Source organism: Coregonus lavaretus (genome assembly GCF_964263955.1).
Source record: "Coregonus lavaretus genome assembly, contig: HAP1_SCAFFOLD_641, whole genome shotgun sequence".
In the NCBI taxonomy this organism is placed as follows: Eukaryota; Metazoa; Chordata; class Actinopteri; order Salmoniformes; family Salmonidae; genus Coregonus; species Coregonus lavaretus.
The window spans coordinates 233925-255213 of record NW_028166765.1 but is presented as its reverse complement, the minus strand read 5'-3'; the positions used below and the strand labels follow the sequence as shown (position 1 = coordinate 255213).

The 21289-nt window shown below is 41.5% G+C and overlaps 1 protein-coding gene across 1 annotated transcript in view; it reads right to left on the bottom strand.

The window, feature by feature from the left end:
• Positions 1-20831, bottom strand: part of LOC311114332 (uncharacterized protein) — a gene marked incomplete at both ends in the record, with an annotated part of 35280 nt that extends 14449 nt beyond the window's left edge. The window contains 3 exons of the mRNA XM_084189595.1: positions 4751-4820; positions 17942-18078; positions 20816-20831. Coding sequence (XP_084045721.1) covers positions 4751-4820; positions 17942-18078; positions 20816-20831 — 223 coding nt within the window. The remainder of the gene's footprint in view (positions 1-4750; positions 4821-17941; positions 18079-20815) is intronic.
• Between the last annotated feature and the right edge of the window lie 458 nt (positions 20832-21289).

The following is a 21289-nucleotide window of genomic DNA, read 5'->3' as shown; positions in this document are numbered from 1 at the left end:
AAACACAGGACAGAAAACACTGTCACCAAAACACAGGACAGAAACAAAATACTGTCACCAAAACACATGACAGAAACAAAACACTGTCACCAAAATACAGGACGGAATACAGGAAAAACACTGTCACCAAAACACAGGACAGAAAACACTGTCACCAAAACACAGGAGAGAAACAAAACACTGTCACCAAAATACAGAACAGAATACAGGAAAAACACTGTCACCAAAACACAGGACAGAAAACACTGTCACCAAAACACAGGACAGAAACAAAATACTGTCACCAAAACACATGACAGAAACAAAACACTGTCACCAAAATACAGGACGGAATACAGGAAAAACACTGTCACCAAAACACAGGACAGAAAACACTGTCACCAAAACACAGGAGAGAAACAAAAGACTGTCACCAAAATATAGGACAGAAACAAAACACTGTCACCAAAATACAGGACAGAAACAAAACACTGTCACCAAAACACAGGACAGAAACAAAACACTGTCACCAGAACACAGGACAGAAACATAACACTGTCACCAAAACACAGGACAGAAACAAAATACTGTCACCAAAACACAGGACAGAAACAAAACACTGTCACCAAAACACAGGACAGAAACAAAACACTGTCACCAAAACACAGGACAGAAACAAAACACTGTCACCAAAACACAGGACAGAAACAAAACAGTCACCAAAACACAGGACAGAAACAAAACACAGGACAGAAACAAAACACTGTCACCAAAACACAGGACAGAACCTAAACACTGTCACCAAAACACAGGACAGAAACAAAACACTGTCACCAAAACACAGGACAGAACAAAACACTGTCACCAAAACACAGGACAGAAACAAAAAACACTGTCACCAAAACACAGGACAGAAACAAAAAACACTGTCACCAAAACACAGGACAGAACCTAAACACTGTCACCAAAACACAGGACAGAAACAAACACTGTCACCAAAACACAGGACAGAAACAAAACACTGTCACCAAAACACAGGACAGAAACAAACACTGTCACCAAAACACAGGACAGAAACAAACACTGTCACCAAAACACAGGACAGAAACAAAACACTGTCACCAAAACACAGGACAGAAACAAAACACTGTCACCAAAACACAGGACAGAAACAAAACACTGTCACCAAAACACAGGACAGAAACAATCAATCAATCAATCAAATTGATTTATAAAACCTAGAAAAGAACCAGGCTCTGAGAGGGGGAGCAGTCCTCTTCTGGCTGTGCCTGGTGGAGATTATAACAGTACATGGCCATTGAGGCCAGAATTTTCTCCAAGATGTTCAAACATTCATAGATGACCAGCAGGGTCAAAAATAATGACATTGGTTGTAGAGGTTGCAACAGGTCAGTACATCAGGAGTAAATGTCACTTGGCTTTTCATAGCCGGGCATTTAGAGCTTGAAATAGCAGGTGTGGTAGAGTGATTTGAAAACAGCAGGTCTGGGACAAGGTTGCACGTCCGGTGAACAGGTCAGGGTTCCATAACCGCAGGCAGAACAGTTGAAACTGGAGCAGCAGCACGACCAGGTGGACTGGGGACAACAAGGAGTCATCAGGTCAGGTAGTCCTGAGGCATGGTCCTAGGGCTCAGGTCCTCCGGGATGGGAGGGAGAGAGAGAATTAGAGGGAGCATACTTAAATTCACACAGAACATCAGATAAAACAGGAGAATTACACCAGATAAAACAGACTGACCCTAGCCCCCCGGCACATAGACTATTGCAGCATAGATACTGGAGGCTGAGACAGGGGTGGGTCGGGAGACACTGTGGCCCCGTCCGACGATACCCCCGGACAGAACAAAACACTGTCACCAAAATACAGGACAGAATACAGGAAAAACACTGTCACCAAAACACAGGACAGAAAACACTGTCACCAAAACACAGGACAGAAACAAAATACTGTCACCAAAACACATGACAGAAACAAAACACTGTCACCAAAATACAGGACGGAATACAGGAAAAACACTGTCACCAAAACACAGGACAGAAAACACTGTCACCAAAACACAGGAGAGAAACAAAACACTGTCACCAAAATACAGGACAGAATACAGGAAAAACACTGTCACCAAAACACAGGACAGAAAACACTGTCACCAAAACACAGGACAGAAACAAAATACTGTCACCAAAACACATGACAGAAACAAAACACTGTCACCAAAATACAGGACGGAATACAGGAAAAACACTGTCACCAAAACACAGGACAGAAAACACTGTCACCAAAACACAGGAGAGAAACAAAAGACTGTCACCAAAATACAGGACAGAAACAAAACACTGTCACCAAAATACAGGACAGAAACAAAACACTGTCACCAAAACACAGGACAGAAACAAAACACTGTCACCAAAACACAGGACAGAAACAAAACACTGTCACCAAAACACAGGACAGAAACAAAACACTGTCACCAAAACACAGGACAGAAACAAAACACTGTCACCAAAACACAGGACAGAAACAAAACACTGTCACCAAAACACAGGACAGAAACAAAACAGTCACCAAAACACAGGACAGAAACAAAACACAGGACAGAAACAAAACACTGTCACCAAAACACAGGACAGAACCAAAACACTGTCACCAAAACACAGGACAGAAACAAAATACTGTCACCAAAACACAGGATAGAAACAAAACACTGTCACCAAAACACAGGACAGAAACAAAACACTGTCACCAAAACACAGGACAGAAACAAAACACTGTCACCAAAATACAGGACAGAAACAAAACACTGTCACCAAAACACAGGACAGAAACAAAACACTGTCACCAAAATACAGGACAGAAACAAAACACATGCAACACAACACAGGACAGAACCAAAACACATGCAACACAACACAGGACAGAACCAAAACACATGCAACACACTTGGAGTACTTGTATTGTCAGGTCCTGCTTCACTTTAGGGTCGTTTTTATGGTTAAATAACAATAGTCGGTTGGTCTGTTCACCTTGAAGAAGACACTCTGCTGTGAATGGCTCCTCACCTTTTAATTTAGACACATTCACCACAGTATAGCAACACAGGAACAGTGACATCTCAAATCAACAAGATAAAACACTTCAAATGAAGTAAATATTTCAGCTACTTGGTGTTCACTTACAGCCTGGAATCACAACTAATATGCACCATGTGCTATTTTATTAGGATCCCCATTAGCTGTTGCTATAGCAGCAGCTACTCTTCCTGGGGTCCACACAGAACATGAAACATGACATAATACAGAACGTTAACAGACAAGAACACAATTTTTTCTCTTTACAATCTGTTTGGACTCCAGGGTAGTTTACTACTTACCCTCCATGTTCCAGGGTAGTTCACTACTTACCCTCCATGTTCCAGGGTAGTTCACTACTTACCCTCCATGTTCCCGGGTAGTTCACTACTTACCCTCCATGTTCCAGGGTAGTTCACTGCAGATTAATCCTTACCCTCCATGTTCCAGGGTAGTTCACTACAGATTAAACCTTACCCTCCATATTCCAGGGTAGTTCACTACAGATATACCCTCCATGTTCCAGGGTAGTTCACTACAGATTAAACCTTACCCTCCATATTCCAGGGTAGTTCACTACAGATATACCCTCCATATTCCAGGGTAGTTCACTACAGATTAAACCTTACCCTCCATATTCCAGGGTAGTTCACTACAGATATACCCTCCATATTCCAGGGTAGTTCACTACAGATTAAACCTTACCCTCCATATTCCAGGGTAGTTCACTACAGATTAAGCCTTATCCTCCATGTTCCAGGGTAGTTCACTACAGATTAAGCCTTATCCTCCATGTTCCAGGGTAGTTCACTACAGATTAAGCCTTATCCTCCATATTCCAGGGTAGTTCACTACAGATTAAGCCTTATCTTCCATATTCCAAGGTAGTTCACTACAGATTAAGCCTTATCCTCCATATTCCAGGGTAGTTCACTACAGATTAAGCCTTATCCTCCATGTTCCAGGGTAGTTCACTACAGATTAAGCCTTATCCTCCATTATCCAGGGTAGTTCACTACAGATTAAGCCTTACCCTCCATGTTCCAGGGTAGTTCACTACAGATTAAGCCTTATCCTCCATGTTCCAGGGTAGTTCACTACAGATTAAGCCTTATCCTCCATATTCCAGGGTAGTTCACTACAGATTAAACCTTACCCTCCATATTCCAGGGTAGTTTACTACAGATTAAGCCTTATCCTCCATGTTCCAGGGTAGTTCACTACAGATTAAGCCTTATCCTCCATATTCCAGGGTAGTTCACTACAGATTAAGCCTTATCTTCCATATTCCAAGGTAGTTCACTACAGATTAAGCCTTATCCTCCATATTCCAGGGTAGTTCACTACAGATTAAGCCTTATCCTCCATGTTCCAGGGTAGTTCACTACAGATTAAGCCTTATCCTCCATATTCCAGGGTAGTTCACTACAGATTAAGCCTTACCCTCCATGTTCCAGGGTAGTTCACTACAGATTAAGCCTTACCCTCCATGTTCCAGGGTAGTTCACTACAGATTAAGCCTTATCCTCCATGTTCCAGGGTAGTTCACTACAGATTAAGCCTTATCCTCCATGTTCCAGGGTAGTTCACTACAGATTAAGCCTTATCCTCCATGTTCCAGGGTAGTTCACTACAGATTAAGCCTTATCCATATTCATAGAATGAGTGGATACACTTCTGACTGTTCTTGTCCCAGATCTGATTGGTCTTGTCATCACTGGCTGACACTATCAACCGACCGTCTGGTGAAACAGAAAGAATGAACAGTCAGATGCATTTTACACAAACTAATGAGGCATGCTGAAAACAGAAATACTCCATTTGAAATACTATCTAATAAAGCTATACTTTGAAAAAGTACTTTAAAAATACTTAACTTGCCAATGTATAGGGCTTGTATGATGCTTTTAGATTTACATATCCTGTATTAATCACATCGACAGTTTATGGTGGCGGCCATGATTGTCCATTCTGTCAGATCAGTTTATGGTGGCAGCCATGATTGTCCATTCTGTCAGATCAGTTTATGGTGGCGGCCATGATTGTCCATTCTGTCAGATCAGTTTATGGTGGCGGCCATGATTGTCCATTCTGTCAGATCAGTTTATGGTGGCGGCCATGATTGTCCATTCTGTCAGATCAGTTTATGGTAGCAGCCATGATTGTCCATTCTGTCAGATCAGTTTGTGGTGGCGGCCATGATTGTCCATTCTGTCAGATCAGTTTATGGTAGCAGCCATGATTGTCCATTCTGTCAGATCAGTTTATGGTAGCAGCCATGATTGTCCATTCTGTCAGATCAGTTTATGGTGGCGGCCATGATTGTCCATTCTGTCAGATCAGTTTATGGTAGCAGCCATGATTGTCCATTCTGTCAGATCAGTTTGTGCTGTCTCACCAACTCTTAAGGTCATTATGATAGACAGCACAAACTGATCTGAGACCAGGCTAAGAAACAGTTGTTGATTCGATACACCCATCACATTCATAACATTGATGTAAGGGTAATAACAGGTTATTGGTTTCATACTTGGCGCCAGTGTTGCCAACTTAGCGACTTTGTCGCTATATTTAGTGAGTTTTCAGACCCCTCTAGCGACACATTTTCCAAAAATCGACTAGCGACAAATCTAGCAACTTTTTCTGGTGTTATTGGAGACTTTTGGAGACTGAAAAGCACATATCGTTCTTACTCTTCTCAACGAGCAGCGGGTGCTGCCGTGGGCCCCACCCCCGTCCCAAAGCACTCACAGGCGGCCCAGTCCTCGCAGCAGTCCCTCCCAGCTGCAGTCAGAGCAGGAGATGTTCACCCCTCCGCGTCCAGACTGCAAATGAATCACGCATGCGGGAAGCCGCCGCTGGCTGATCCCACCCTGGCTGATCCCGCCCTGGCTGATCCCGCCCAGGCTTACATTCAGGGCGGGATGTAAATGTAAAATGTTCTTTGTCTAAAATAAATCACTGCACAAAAATAAATCACTGCATTTGACTCCCACAGCCTCAGTCACTTACTCACCTCGTCCACTGTGTGTGCGCCTCTCTGTGACATCAGCTAAACATCTAGCTGGCTAGCTCGTCACGTCTCAGTCTAAACTGTACACTCAAAAATACAGAAAGGAGTGGGAATCAAACCCTGAATTCAAAGGCTGGTTGAAGCCGTTTATTGGAGATGATACACGGGCATACTGCCTGTATTGTAAGGCTGATTTCTACGCCAAACTTAGTGATGTAAAAAAAACACATGACAACTCAAAAACATACTCAAAAAGGCAAAGCCTTATAACAGTTCCACCCAAAACAAGCTGCCATTTATGGTTAAAAAATGTGACTCTGCAAAAAAGGCTGAGGCCACCATGGCATTAGCTATCGCTGAACACTATTCCATGCTGGCATGTGATCACATTGGAGAAGCATGAAGAGCTGCTTTCTCGGACTCCACTGCTGCTACCCACTTCAAAATGCACAGGACAAAGTGCACAGAAATGATTAATGGTGTTCTAGCACCATACTTTCTGAAAAATGTGGGTGACCAGCGTTTCAGCCTCCTCCTCGATGAGTCCACGGATGTAAGTGTTTCTAAGTACCTGGGGGGGTTGTGATAAGGTACTTTAGTGACACCAAGCAGACAATTGTATCAACATTTCTGGGGCTTGTTGAGATGGAGGGAGGAGATGCCTAATCTATAGCCCGTGCTGTTGTGGCTTTCCTCGAGAAGAGAAACTCCTGGGGATAGGGACTGACAATGCCTCTGTTATGACGGGGATTAACAATGGGGTCCATAGAGTGCTGAAGGAGGAGTACGGCCTCAAAGATCTGGTTCTTATTCGCTGTTTGTGCCACTCTCTGCAGCTTGCTGTAAGTCATGCTTCCAATGACACCATCCCCCGTCGTGTGGAGTACTTGGTACGAGAGACTTATAACTGGTTTTCAGTGTCTCCAAAGCGCAGGGAGGCCTACAAGGCCATATATGAGACCATCAACTGTGGGGAGAGACCTTTACAGATAACCAAGGCGTGTGCCACACGTTGGCTCTCCATTGAACCCCGCGGTTTCACGCATTTTGGACCAGTGGGAGGAGCTTAGGCTGCATTTCGCAGTCACCCAGTCCAGTGGACACTGCTACATGGCTGAGGTTTTATACTCCATGTGCAGTGATCCTCAAAACATATTGTATCTGACTTTTTTGAAGTCAGTGCTGGGTGAGGTACAGTTGGCCATCAACGCTTTTGAGGGAGATCAAGTAGATCCTCTTAAGCTACTTGACAGCTTGGTTAAGCCTGATCAAGTCTGTGAGCAGCAGGGTGCTGAATCCACTGGCAACTGTTGATGTACTCAAAGGGCCAATAGATGGATACATCAGTCCCAAACCGTACCTTGGTTACCTTTTTGAGTCAAAGGCAGCTGAGCTCCACCTTGCGCCTGAGGATGAAAACAATGTCCGAAAGCGGCGTGTAGCCTTCACCATCTCCCTCACTAATGAGTTGAGGGTGAGACTGCCGGACAACATCGAAGCATTGCAGTACATGTCAGTTTTCAATGTGGAGGAAACTATAAAGCACAACAAGAGCCCTGGAGAAATAGAAAAAATAGCCAAGCTCCTTGACTACTCCCCTGCAGAGGTAGACAAGATTGTCCAGCAATGGCGTGCCATCCATCTTAGTAAATGGAATGAGACAAAAAAACACACTGGGCTTCTGGAGAGAGATTTGGAAGTTCAGGGATGCAGCTGATATCAACCCGTTTCAAGAACTTGCCACGGCTGCTGTGTCCGTGTTGTCCTTGCCACACTCGAATGCTGTGGTCGAGAGAGTATTCAGCCATTGTGGTAAAAAGCAAACTTAGTGGTTACAATGGTTACAACAGGGGATCAGAGTGTTTGTGTCTCAGGTGAAGAGGGTGGATCTGATCTCCATCACCTAGGACTTGACATAGATTAAGTAGATTAATCAAATCTCACATTGTTATCAATTTCTGCTCAATCTGCATGCTTTCTCAATCAGCTTTAACTGTATGTGCACTCGTAAATCAAGTTATTTCTCGAGTTGGGCTCTGGGATATAACAGCCGTTGAGTATCTGATTTTATGGTGGATTGTGGAGGAGGGGTGTTGAGTGTGTTAGAGTATGTGAGTATGTGCGTGTGTGCTTGTCTGGCATCTGTTGTGGGGGGGTGGGGATGTTGGGGGGGAGGGTATGGGATGGACCACGGGAATTATTTGCTAGGATAATAATTGCTTGTCAATGAATTAAATGTAATACAATGGCAATCCAGGTTATATGTTAGAATCCTATGCGTGAACTGCCAACATTATTACACATATTAATTGATAATGATGGAAAATAGGATATGCATAATTTAAAAAAAAATTTGTTATATAGATATATATATATATAGAGGTGAAAGCATTGGAAATGCTTTTGGCGGTTAATCTGCTTCTGTTTTGTGGGTGCCACTGTGTGCTGTTTTCGATGGATGGGTCCTGGCCTCTCGGGGCCTTAGGGATGCGGAGGGACGTGGGTGGGATGCTGATCACTGGGATGACGGCTCAACTTGGGATGGGGAGGGGCTTTAGCGGGGGAATTAGTGGAGAACAATTGAAGGGTTACTCCGTAGCAATGCAAATATCACGGTACAGCTATATGGACACTCAATCATTACGCTATTTTTTATTGGTAAATTTACAAACATATATAATGATAAATAGACTTGAAACTTGTATCTCATTATGGTGTATGGTGAAATAAGTATAGCCAGTTATAATTGTAATGGCTTAGCTGATAATAACAAAAGAAGAACAATATTTACATGGCTCAAAGAGAAGGAATATAATATCTATTGTATACAGCAGTGGCGGCTCCTGAAAAAATTCTCAGGGGGGGCAATTTTTCTGATGATTTAGGTGACCTACACACATTTAAAAAAAGATATGTCCAGCAACAACATGAAGACAGGGGCAGCATATAAGTCAATACCAGAATCATTTATTGACGGATCTCAAAAGTGTTGGCTTACAAAAGCAAAATAAGTTATCACAGTAAAAATAATCAAGGGTGTTCTTTCACATTCCTCAACACTGCATAAACAATATGCATTTCCATAAAACACCTCATCTAATTGTGCCACAAAGTTGACAAGTCCAAGAAAAATACCAGGGTTGGTGGAGCCCTCAGTTTCATCTTTGCCTCGCAAAGCTAACTCAAACACTCCGCAAAACTTCACACACTGGATTAGCCGGCTGAGGATGTGGCGGTTCTTGCTAACCTCATCGTTGTGGTGGCGGACAGCTAGCCTGTATCCCTCATCCAGTTGAGTGGCAATGTTCACTCTCCCCAAAGCAGACAATCTCAAACAGCTATCCATGTGGGTCTTTGACAGCTCATGTTTCTTAATCTTTTCTGAAAGATGGTGCATGTCCGTTACACCAGTCGCTGTCCAAGCGGTGCTGTCTGCCGTGCCGCCTTCAGGGTGAAAGAGTAAGCAGGGGTAGCAGAAGACTGCATTAGCTACATCGCAGCCTGCTAGCCAGGTTTTTCGTTCGTACCAATTTTTGGAAAATCCTCGGGTGTAGGACTTTCCCCCTTTAGTAGAAACCTGTTGAATTATTAAATTTGGTCTGGGAGGTCCTAATTGTTTCGTTGCCAATTTATCTTGATTTGTTCGCCGACAAAAAGGAACTTCTTTCAAAGAGACAATCGAGTTGCACTGAACGCTAGCCATCTTGACAGTAGTACGTGAATTGATTGACGCTGCTACCCGCTCTTTTCTTAGTTACGTTCATGGTTATGTTACGTATGACGAAAGCGCGTAAGTGCAAGCCCTCCCGGAACCCATAGAGATTGTATTGAAAGCTCTGATATTTGAAAAAAAAAGATTTTACATGAGAGTCTATGAGAGACTTCTGGGGCGATTTTCAACCTGACTGAAATCACCCCAAAAGGGGCGGGGCCATTTGAAGCACGACTTTAGCCTGATTGGACATTTAGTGGCAGATCAGACGTCTAGATTAGAACACTGATAACTACTGTTGCCGTGATATAATTGATTAGAAAAAAAATCCCTTCCTTTTCCCGTTTGGCAGTGCGTCGCCCATATCGCCCTAATGAACACACCGCCCCTGGTATACAGGAAACTCATTCAACAATTCGAGATGAAGTAGCGTGGAAAAAAGAATGGGGGGGGGGAAATATACTTCTCCCATGGACAAAGAAATTCAAAAGGGGTGATGATATTAATTAATAGTAATTTCGATCCGAATGTGCAAATTGTCCAAATAGATACGCAAGGTAGATGGATTATTTTAAATATGTTATTGGACCATAAACAGATATGGCTCATTAACCTTTACGGACCAAATAATGATGATCCACAATTCTTTGACAATATATATAATAAATTATCAAGCCTGCAAGCAACTCAAAACAATATTATTATGGTGGGGGATTATAATACTGTTTTAAATAGCTCAATGGACCGAAAAGGAAATCACACCACAAACAATCACCCACATGCTCTTAAGGAAATTGTGAATGTCATGGATACATTAGAACTAGTAGATATATGGAGGCTTAAATATACTGATCTAGTGAGATATACATGGCGGAGACTGAATCAAGCTAGTCGTCTTGACTTCTTTCTTATCTCATTCTCGTTGGCACCAAAAGTAAAAAAAGTGTTGATAGGGGACAGAATGCGGTCGGACCATCATATAATAGGCATATACATTACTCTTACTGAATTTCCACGTGGGCGAGGATATTGGAAATTTAATCAAAGCCTATTGGATGATAATTTATTTATAATTAGAACAAAGGAATTTATAACTGACTTTTTCCAACATAACATAGGTACAGCGAATCCCCTTATTGTATGGGACACCTTTAAATGTGCCTTTAGAGGCCATGCAATTCAGTACTCATCTCGAAAACAAAAGCAATTTAGGTCAAAAGAGTTTATACTAAGAAAGGAAATAGAAAGTCTAACAGAACAGATAGATGGCAATAAAAACTGTAACATAGAGGCTCAGAATAAATTAGAGGAAAAACAAAAAGAAATGGAGAAACTTATTCAAGAAAGATCAAGTGTAATATATTATAAAAATAAAGCAAACTGGATGGAATATGGGGAAAAATGCACAAAATTCTTTTTTAATCTTCAACATAGGAATGCTACCAAAAAGAACTTAATGAAACTGGTTACAATTGACGGAGTCACCCATAATTCACCAAATGATATTTTGAAGGAAGAAACAAAGTACTTTAAGCATATGTTTTCTTTTCAGTCGCCTCCATCTCCTCTAACTGAAGCTAATTGTAGAGATTTTTTTTTCTATTGATAATGTCAAATTAACAGCCACACAGAAAGACTCATGTGAAGGTGAAATTACAGAGGAGGAACTTCTGGATGCAATTAAAGACTTTAAGTCCGGGAAAACTCCAGGGTTGGATGGCATACCAGTCGAGGTATACCAAACCTTTTTTGATATATTAAGAGGACCGTTATTAGCATGTTTTAACCACTCCTATGTAAATGGTAGATTATCTGATACTCAAGAAGAAGGTCTGATCTCATTATTACTGAAACAGGATACAAGTGGAAAATATAATGATCCAGTCCATTTACAAAATTGGAGGCCCCTTACACTTCAGTGTTGTGATGCAAAAATCCTAGCAAAATGTATAGCGCAAAGAATTAAAAAGGTATTGTCAGATATTATTCATTCTAATCAGACAGGTTTTTTACATGGAAGATACATTGGAGATAATATAAGGCAAGTATTGGAAACAATAGAACACAATGGAAAATATGGGAAACCAGGCCTGCTATTCATAGCAGACTTCAAAAAGGCATTTGATAAAGTTCGACTGGGGTTTATATATAAATGCCTGGAGCATTTCAATTTTGGAGAATCTCTTATAAAATGGGTCAAAATCATGTATAGTAACCCTAGGTGTAAAATAGTAAATAATGGCTATTTCTCAGAAAGTTTTAAACTGTCAAGAGGAGTGAAACAAGGTTGTCCACTATCGGCATATCTATTTATTGTGGCCATCGAGATGTTAGCTATTAAAATCTGATCCAATAATAATATCAGAGGATTAGAAATACAGGGCTTAAAAACAAAGGTGTCATTGTACGCAGATGATTCATGTTTTCTTTTAGATCCACAACTAGAATCCCTCCACAGGCTCATAGAGGATCTAAATACATTTTCTAACCTCTCTGGATTAAAACCAAATTATGACAAATGTACTATATTACGTATTGGATCACTAAAAAATACAATTTTTACATTACCATGTAGTTTACCAATAAAATGGTCTGATGGTGATGTGGATATACTCGGAATACATATCCCAAAGGAAATAAATGATCTCACTTCAATAAATTTTAATAGAAAGTTAGCAAAAATAGATAAGATCTTACTACCATGGAAAGGAAAATACCTGTCAATTTGTGGAAAAATCACCCTGATTAACTCTTTAGTATTATCCCAGTTTACCTATTTGCTTATGGTCTTGCCTACGCCTAGCAAACAGTTTTTTAAATTATATGAGAAAAAAATATTCAATTTTATTTGGAACGGCAAGCCAGACAAAATTAAAAGAGCATATTTATATAATGAATATGAATTCAGAGGACAGAAATTATTAAATATTAAAGCATTAGACCTATCACTAAAATCTTCAGTCATCCAAAAGTTATACTTAAATCCGAACTGGTTCTCAAGCAAATTAGTAAGATTGTCTCACCCAATGTTCAAGAAAGGCCTTTTTCCCTTTATTCAGATTACAACCTCTCACTTTCAATTATTTGAAAAGGAAATAATCTCCCAAATGTCACTATTTCTAAAACAAGCAATAGAAAGTTGGTTGCAATTTCAATTTAATCCTCCAGAAACGACAGAACAAATAATGCAACAAATATTGTGGTTAAATTCAAATATATTAATTGACAAAAAACCTTTATTTTTTGACAGAATGTTTAAAAAAGGTATAATCTTCGTAAATGAAATCATCGGAAGGACTGGTGGAGTTATGTCGCACATGCAGCTAACAAAAACATACGGAAATGTCTGCTCTACCCAAAATTACAACCAAATAATTGCAGCCTTACCGCAAAAGTGGAAGAGGAAAGTGGAAGGGGGAGAAAGTAAGGAACTTGTCTGTCGGCCTTGCATTAAAGAACATAATTGGTTAAGGAAAACTGTGATAAATAAAAAAGTATATCAGTTTCACTTAAGGACCAAAGGATTGACAGCCGTCCCATATAGATTGCAAAATAGTTGGGAAGAGATCTTTGACGTACCGATCCCATGGCATAGTGTTTATGAACTGACACGCAAAACGACACCGGATTCAAAAATTTGAATCTTTCAATTTAAATTATTATATAAAATTCTTGCTACCAATAGAATGTTATTTATATGGGGGATACAATCTTCCCAGCTCTGCAGATTTTGCTGTGAAGAGACAGAATCATTAGATCATTTGTTTTGGTTCTGTCCATTTGTAGCTTGTTTTTGGACAAAGGTCCAGGAATGGCTAAAGGATTGCAATATTTACCTGGAACTAACCTTGCAGATAGCATTACTGGGTGATCTGAAAAGTCATAGTCAATCAATCAATAATATAATAATACTTTTAGCAAAAATGTTTATTTTTAATTCACAATCTGTAGAATCAATGAGAATAGAAAGGTTCAGAACTTTTGTAAAACATCACAGTACGGTTGAAATATATATGGCAAATAGAAATCCTATATGGATGGTGTTAAGAGATAGATGGGAGGTATTGAATAGAGTTGAAGGATGGGACTAATAACAAATAACAACAAATAATAACAAAGATAGCTAATAATGTAAGCATACTGTGTCCATAATAAGTACAGGTAAAAGTCAGTAAATTAGAATATTTTGAAAAACTTGATTTATTTCAGTAATTGCATTCAAAAGGTGTAACTTGTACATTATATTTATTCATTGCACACAGACTGATGCATTCAAATGTTTATTTCATTTAATTTTGATGATTTGAAGTGGCAACAAATGAAAATCCAAAATTCCGTGTGTCACAAAATTAGAATATTACTTAAGGCTAATACAAAAAAGGGATTTTTTAGAAATGTTGGCCAACTGAAAAGTATGAAAATGAAAAATATGAGCATGTACAATACTCAATACTTGGTTGGAGCTCCTTTTGCCTCAATTACTGCATTAATGCGGCGTGGCATGGAGTCGATGAGTTTCTGGCACTGCTCAGGTGTTATGAGAGCCCAGGTTGCTCTGATAGTGGCCTTCAACTCTTCTGCGTTGTTGGGTCTGGCATTCTGCATCTTCCTTTTCACAATACCCCACAGATTTTCTATGGGGCTAAGGTCAGGGGAGTTGGCTGGCCAATTTAGAACAGAAATACCATGGTCCGTAAACCAGGCACGGGTAGATTTTGCGCTGTGTGCAGGCGCCAAGTCCTGTTGGAACCTGAAATCTCCATCTCCATAGAGCAGGTCAGCAGCAGGAAGCATGAAGTGCTCTAAAACTTGCTGGTAGACGGCTGCGTTGACCCTTGATCTCAGGAAACAGAGTGGACCGACACCAGCAGATGACATGGCACCCCAAACCATCACTGATGGTGGAAACTTTACACTAGACTTCAGGCAACGTGGATCCTGTGCCTCTCCTGTCTTCCTCCAGACTCTGGGACCTCGATTTCCAAAGGAAATGCAAAATTTGCTTTCGTCAGAAAACATGACTTTAGACCACTCAGCAGCAGTCCAGCTCTTTTTTTCCTTAGCCCAGGTGAGACGCTTTTCGCGCTGTTTCTTGGTCAACAGTGGCTTGACACGAGGTATGCGGCAGTTGAAACCCATGTCTTTCAAGCGTCTCTTGGTGGTGGATCTTGAAGCCCTGACTCCAGCAGCTGTCCACTCCTTGTGAATCTCCCCCACATTTTTGAATGGGTTTTTTTTCACAATCTTGACTAGGGCGCGGTGATCCCTATCGCTTGTACACTTTTTCTGACCACAGTTTTTCCTTCCCTTTGCCTCTCTATTAATGTGTTTGGACACAGAGCTCTGAGAACAGCCAGCCTCTTCTGCAATAACCTTTTGTGTCTTTCCCTCCTTGTGCAATGTGTCGATGGTCGCCTTTTGGACAGCTGTCAAATCTGAAGTCTTCCCCATGTTTGTGTAGGCTTCAGAACTGGACTGAGAGACCATTTAAAGCCCTTTGCAGGTGTTTTGAGTTAATCAGCTGATTATTTTGTGGCACCAGGTGTCTTCAAAATGTAACCCTTACACAATATTCTAATTTTGTGACACACGGAATTTTGGATTTTCATTTGTTGCCACTTCAAATCATCAAAATTAAATGAAATAAACATTTGAATGCATCAGTCTGTGTGCAATGAATAAATATAATGTACAAGTTACACCTTTTGAATGCAATTACTGAAATAAATCAAGTTTTTCAAAATATTCTAATTTACTGACTTTTACCTGTATATAGGTTGTATGTTGGGAGCTTTTGGGAAAGAGCACAGTTAGAAAGATATGGCATATAGACGCAAACCGGATGGACATCATGAAAATGAACGGAGAGGTTGAGGGTAGAAGAAGTTCAGGACCAAAAAATAAATAAAATATATATATATATATAGAATTATTGTAAAATTAACTCTGTCCATAAGGTGTAGATAGTAAGTATAGACCGGAAGTAGAGGCCTGGGCGTTGTTGTTCACTAATTTACTCCAAGTAGGGAAAGGATGGTGGGGTTGAAAAGTAATAAAGGGGAATATATATATAAAAAAATATATATATATAAAAACATGGGGGATTGGAAGTGATGCAGACAATTACATTGATAGAAGATACAATCTATCTGCAATATTAAGCTGATCCATTCCCCACCCCCCCAAAAAAATAAAAAATTATAATAATAATAATTTAGAAATCGGATGTCCTTGCAGACCCTTAACTCCATCCTGTACATTCGATATGGACTGAAGCAGTCTGGTGAGGCTTGCTATGAGCACCAGCTGCCTGATCATGTTTTGCAGCTTTTTGGCACATCAGCTGCTTACTCATTTAAGTCAGCTCCCTCAGTTTCTGAACCTGCCATAGAGAGCCTTGACCAAAATGACGATGACCACTCTTTCTGTGAGCCAGCACAGCCTGTGTGTGTGGAGGGGGGTCTGGGAAAAACAAACAATTAACCTGAATTAGGGCCAGACTAGTTACCATGATGCCATTGTCAGTTTTTTTTTGTGTCTCTTTTTGGTCCATTTAGATTGTTAATGTAGAGTGTTTACAAAAAAATTGTTTAAAATGTTATGGATAAAAATGTTGTTGTTTAACTGTGACTTGTTGAAGGCTCCTAAGTGGACCATAAGGTTAAAAACCAAACCAAACTTAAGAAAACTAAACTAAAAAAACTAAAAAAAACATAAAAACTATGTCACTCCGCCGGAGTGTCTCTTTTGGGTCCCTTCTGCCGGTCCCAAGCCCGGATAAAGGAGGAGGGTTGGAATTGTGACATAAAAAAAACAATAATTGACAGAAGGAAGTTCATTTGTAGTTCTAAACATATTTAGGGTGTTTTTTACTCACTTTGTGTCTCTCCCACAACGTTATTCCTCTCTCCTACAGCGTTATTCCTCTCTCCTACAGCGTTATTCCTCTCTCCTACAGCGTTATTCCTCTCTCCTACAGCGTTATTCCTCTCTCCTACAGCGTTATCCCTCTCTCCTACAGCGTTATCCCTCTCTCCTACAGCGTTATTCCTCTCTCCTACAGCGTTATTCCTCTCTCCTACAGCGTTATTCCTCTCTCCTACAGTGTTATTCCTCTCTCCCACAATGTTATTCCTCTCTCCTACAGCGTTATTCCTCTCTCTCCTACAGCGTTATTCCTCTCTCCTACAGCGTTATTCCTCTCTCCTACAGCGTTATTCCTCACTCCTACAGCATTATTCCTCTCTCCTACAGCGTTATTCCTCACTCCTACAGCGTTATTCCTCTCTCCTACAGCGTTATTCCTCTCTCCTACAGCGTTATTCCTCTCCTACAGCGTTATTCCTCTCTCCTACAGCGTTATTCCTCTCTCCTACAGCGTTATTCCTCTCCTACAGCGTTATTCCTCTCTCCTACAGCGTTATTCCTCTCTCCTACAGCGTTATTCCTCTCTCCTACAGCGTTATTCCTCTCTCCTACAGCGTTATTCCTCTCCTACAGCGTTATTCCTCTCTCCTACAGCGTTATTCCTCTCTCCTACAGCATTATTCCTCTCTCCTACAGCGTTATTCCCCTCTCCTACAGCGTTATTCCTCTCTCCTACAGCGTTATTCCTCTCTTCTACAGCGTTATTCCTCTCTCCTACAGCGTTATTCCTCCCTCCTACAGCATTATTCCTCCCTCCTACAGCGTTATTCCTCTCACCTACAGCGTTATTCCTCTCTCCTACAGCGTTATTCCTCCCTCCTACAGCGTTATTCCTCTCTCCTACAGCGTTATTCCTCTCTCCTACAGCGTTATTCCTCTCTCCTACAGTGTTATTCCTCACTCCTACAGGGTTATTCCTCCCTCCTACAGCGTTATTCCTCTCTCCTACAGCGTTATTCCTCTCTCCTACAGCGTTATTCCTCTCTCCTACAGGGTTATTCCTCCCTCCTACAGCGTTATTCCCCTCTCCTACAGCGTTATTCCTCTCTCCTACAGCGTTATTTCTCTCTCCTACAGCGTTATTCCTCTCTCCTACAGCGTCCATCACAATGACATGCACATGGCCAACTATGCAAAAATAGGTGATGACGTCATTTAGCGACTTCTAGCGACTTTTAGGACAGCCAATAGCTACTTTCCTTACTGAGAAGTTGGCAGCACTGATTGGCAGCGGACCCAGTTGATGTGCTGGTTGAGGGAGAACAGAAACTTCTGTCTGTGGACAGTCCAGACTTTTAGGGTCTTATCGTCGGAGGCGGTGACCAGCCTCAGTCCGTCAGTGGGCCCAACATTGCCATCTTTTGATTTTTGCTACTTAACGTTCCTGTAGATTGTTCTAAAACTATTATTTGGTCAACAGTAATAGCCTATTCATGATGTTGATTCCTGCTATGAAAGTGTCAGCCTGTCTCAGTTTCACTGCTGGCTGCTGTGTGAGATAGCCACTTCCCTGGGAAGCACAAGCATATGATCGTTGCTCAAAATGTAACTGCGGGAAAAATACAGTTTTCAAAGCAACTACTGTTGTTCTAGTTACAGAGAGCAGAGTCACAGCTTTCTGTGAGTATATCATTTATTTATTAGCTCTCAATATTGAGTTCATGGCACCACTCAACAACTGGAGTAGACTGTAGGCCTAGTATGGTTTTGATGCGCCTGCGGAGCGGAGCCAAGCACAACGCTATTACAAGTCATAATAGGCCTACAAAACATTTTTTCCATATCGCCCAGCTCTAGCACTTCCCCCCCTAAAAAATTATGTATCGTAATTTATTGCTGACTTATCGTTATCGGAAAACAAATGTCAAATTCTCGCAATATGGATTTTTGTCCATGTCGTCTGATTATACCACCGTGCTCTCAGAACTCTGCAACGTGACCGAGATTCATCATTTGAATATTTCATAGTCTTGTGTTCTGTTCTGTGAGTGTGTAAATCGGATCCATCCAGGAAATCGGTGCTTCAGCAGCAGTCAGACGTTACAGTGGGTTATCCCTGGGGTACGGTACTCTCAGATAACGCATGCTCCAGATACTACAAACGGTTCATTTTACAACAAAACAAATCTCACATTTATATGTTCAATATCTTCTCTACGTACAAGGAAATGTGATAAACAGCATAATGTCGAAAAGGACTGAATGTGAAAATATATTCTATCAATCAACTATTGAGGATACTCCAGCAATTCTTCTCCAAACTGTGTAGGCTACAAACTTCCTAGTTCCATTCAGTCATATCCATTATTCACACTCTCCATTCTTTCCACCAGAGATTATTCCATTACACATTATTTCATAGAAGGAGATGGCTGCAGCATCAGAGTTTGGGTGTGTGTTCTTTTTCAAATCTTACGGCAGTAAGAGCATCGTTTTTAAGCCCCATTTCTACTAAAACACATCTTCCCTCTCTGTTAGACATGTCCCTGTTCCATTAAACACAACTGAGACGCAGGATCGTCTAAGACCTGGTTATAGTTTCAGTCAGTCCTCCATTGTTGAGTTAGGGGGTTGAGACACAGGACTGCCTAGCCAGCAGCATACCACCCTGCATCCCACTGCTGGCTTGCCTCTGAAGCTAAGCAGTGTTGGTCCTGGTCGGTCCCTGGAGACCAGATACCGCTGGAAGTGGTGTTGGCACTCTTTCCTCTGTCAAAAAATGAATATCCCAATCCCCCAGGGCAGTGATTGGGGACATTGCCCTGTGTAGGGTGCTGTCTTTCGGATGGGACGTTAAACGGGTGTCCTGACTCTCTGTGGTCACTATAGATCCCATGGCTCTTACCGTAAGAATAGGGGTGTTAACCCCCGGTGTCCTGGATAAATTCCCAATCTGGCCCTCATACCATCATGGTCACCTAATCAACCCCAGCTTCCAATTGGCTCATTCATCTCCCCTTGTAACTGTTCTCCAGGTCGTTGCTGTAAAAGAGAATGTATTCTCAGTCAACTGACCTGGTAAAATAAGGGTAAAAAAAATCAATAAAGCGTGTGTTGACTGTCTTGTTGCTGAAGCCACCACGTGTCCTGAGGGAGAGGAATTGGACTGATGTCATTATGTCCCACAGAGTGGTAGGCTCTGATCTGGGGCTTCATGTTCCAGATCATCCATCGAACCAGCAGAGACCTATTACCAGTTTATTAGGCCTATATAAGCTCATCACAGGCGCGCATGGAGGCAGTTGCTGTGGTAACCACAGAAAAGTGACAGTTGGTTTTGGTTAGCCCAGGTTTGACAAACGCTTGTCTGAAAGAACGGTAAGCTATCCTTGGACTTGCCAGGTCTGCGTGTGCCAACTCTCCTTTTTGCTGTCAAAGCCATACTTAATACAGAGAGATGTTGGCTAAAGCACAAGCAGACCGCATTCATCAGTTAGAAGCCAATACACAGTTTCAGGTAACAATTTTATCGTCATATAATATACTGTAATAATGACATGGCAGCTAAATGGCAGTCAATAACAACACTTAGCAATTTATTTCATGTTGCAGTTAAAGCCAACACGAGGTATGGTGTCTCTGTGACCCTTGAAGTGCCTCTCCAGGGTTGGGTCATCCTAACAATGTGAAAGGAAGTTGTTTACAGTATTAGCTAATGGTGCTTTCATGAGAACAGGGAACTCTGGAAAAAAAAACTACGTCAAATCATGACGTCGGTGATCTTCAGGTCAGCATGTCGGAGCTCTAGAAAGATGCACAAGTTTTCCGACTTGGAATTCAGAGTTCCCAGTACCCAGTTGTGGCATTAGTTAGGCAGTTGATATGTCTTACTATAATCATCATCATCATAATAATAATAATAATAATATGCCATTTAGCAGACGCTTTTATCCAAAGCGACTTACAGTCATGTGCGCATACATTTTTACGTATGGGTGGTCCCGGGGATCGAACCCACTACCCTGGGCGTTACAAGCGCCATACTCTACCAATTGAGCTACAGAGGACCACTTTCACGTAAGGGTGTACACTGGTGTTACAGTGGAAAAGCAGCATTGGACACTGTATGAATATGGACCCTGGTCCTGGTGTAACCTGTGATCTGAGGCATGCTCGCACGAACAGCTATTGACCACTGGCCTTAGTTCACTGGGCGTTCTACCTTATCCCAGACCCCGGCTGATCATGTTCAGCCCAGGTAGTCACTGTGCTTCTGCATTGCTTGCTCTTTGGGGTTTTAGGATGGGTATCTGTAAAACACTCTGTGACTGTTGATCAGGGCTGCCCTTGATTAACGTGAGACAATAGTCAAGCATTTTGTAACAAGCTGTGACAGGCTCAATTTCAGAGGAATCGTTACAGCCGATTGACTCCATCTCGTTATTCTCAAGAGAGCCAGCAGACCAAGATGGGATCCAACATCCTCAAGATGCTCAAGCGATAAAATAGATTTAAAAGTCATTTTACTTGGTTTTTGTATTCGGGGGACGAAGGTTTGTAGTTAACGCCATTGTTTTTCCTTCCCTTCATCCCCGACCAGCCAACCTTTTGATACAGGATGCAGTGGTG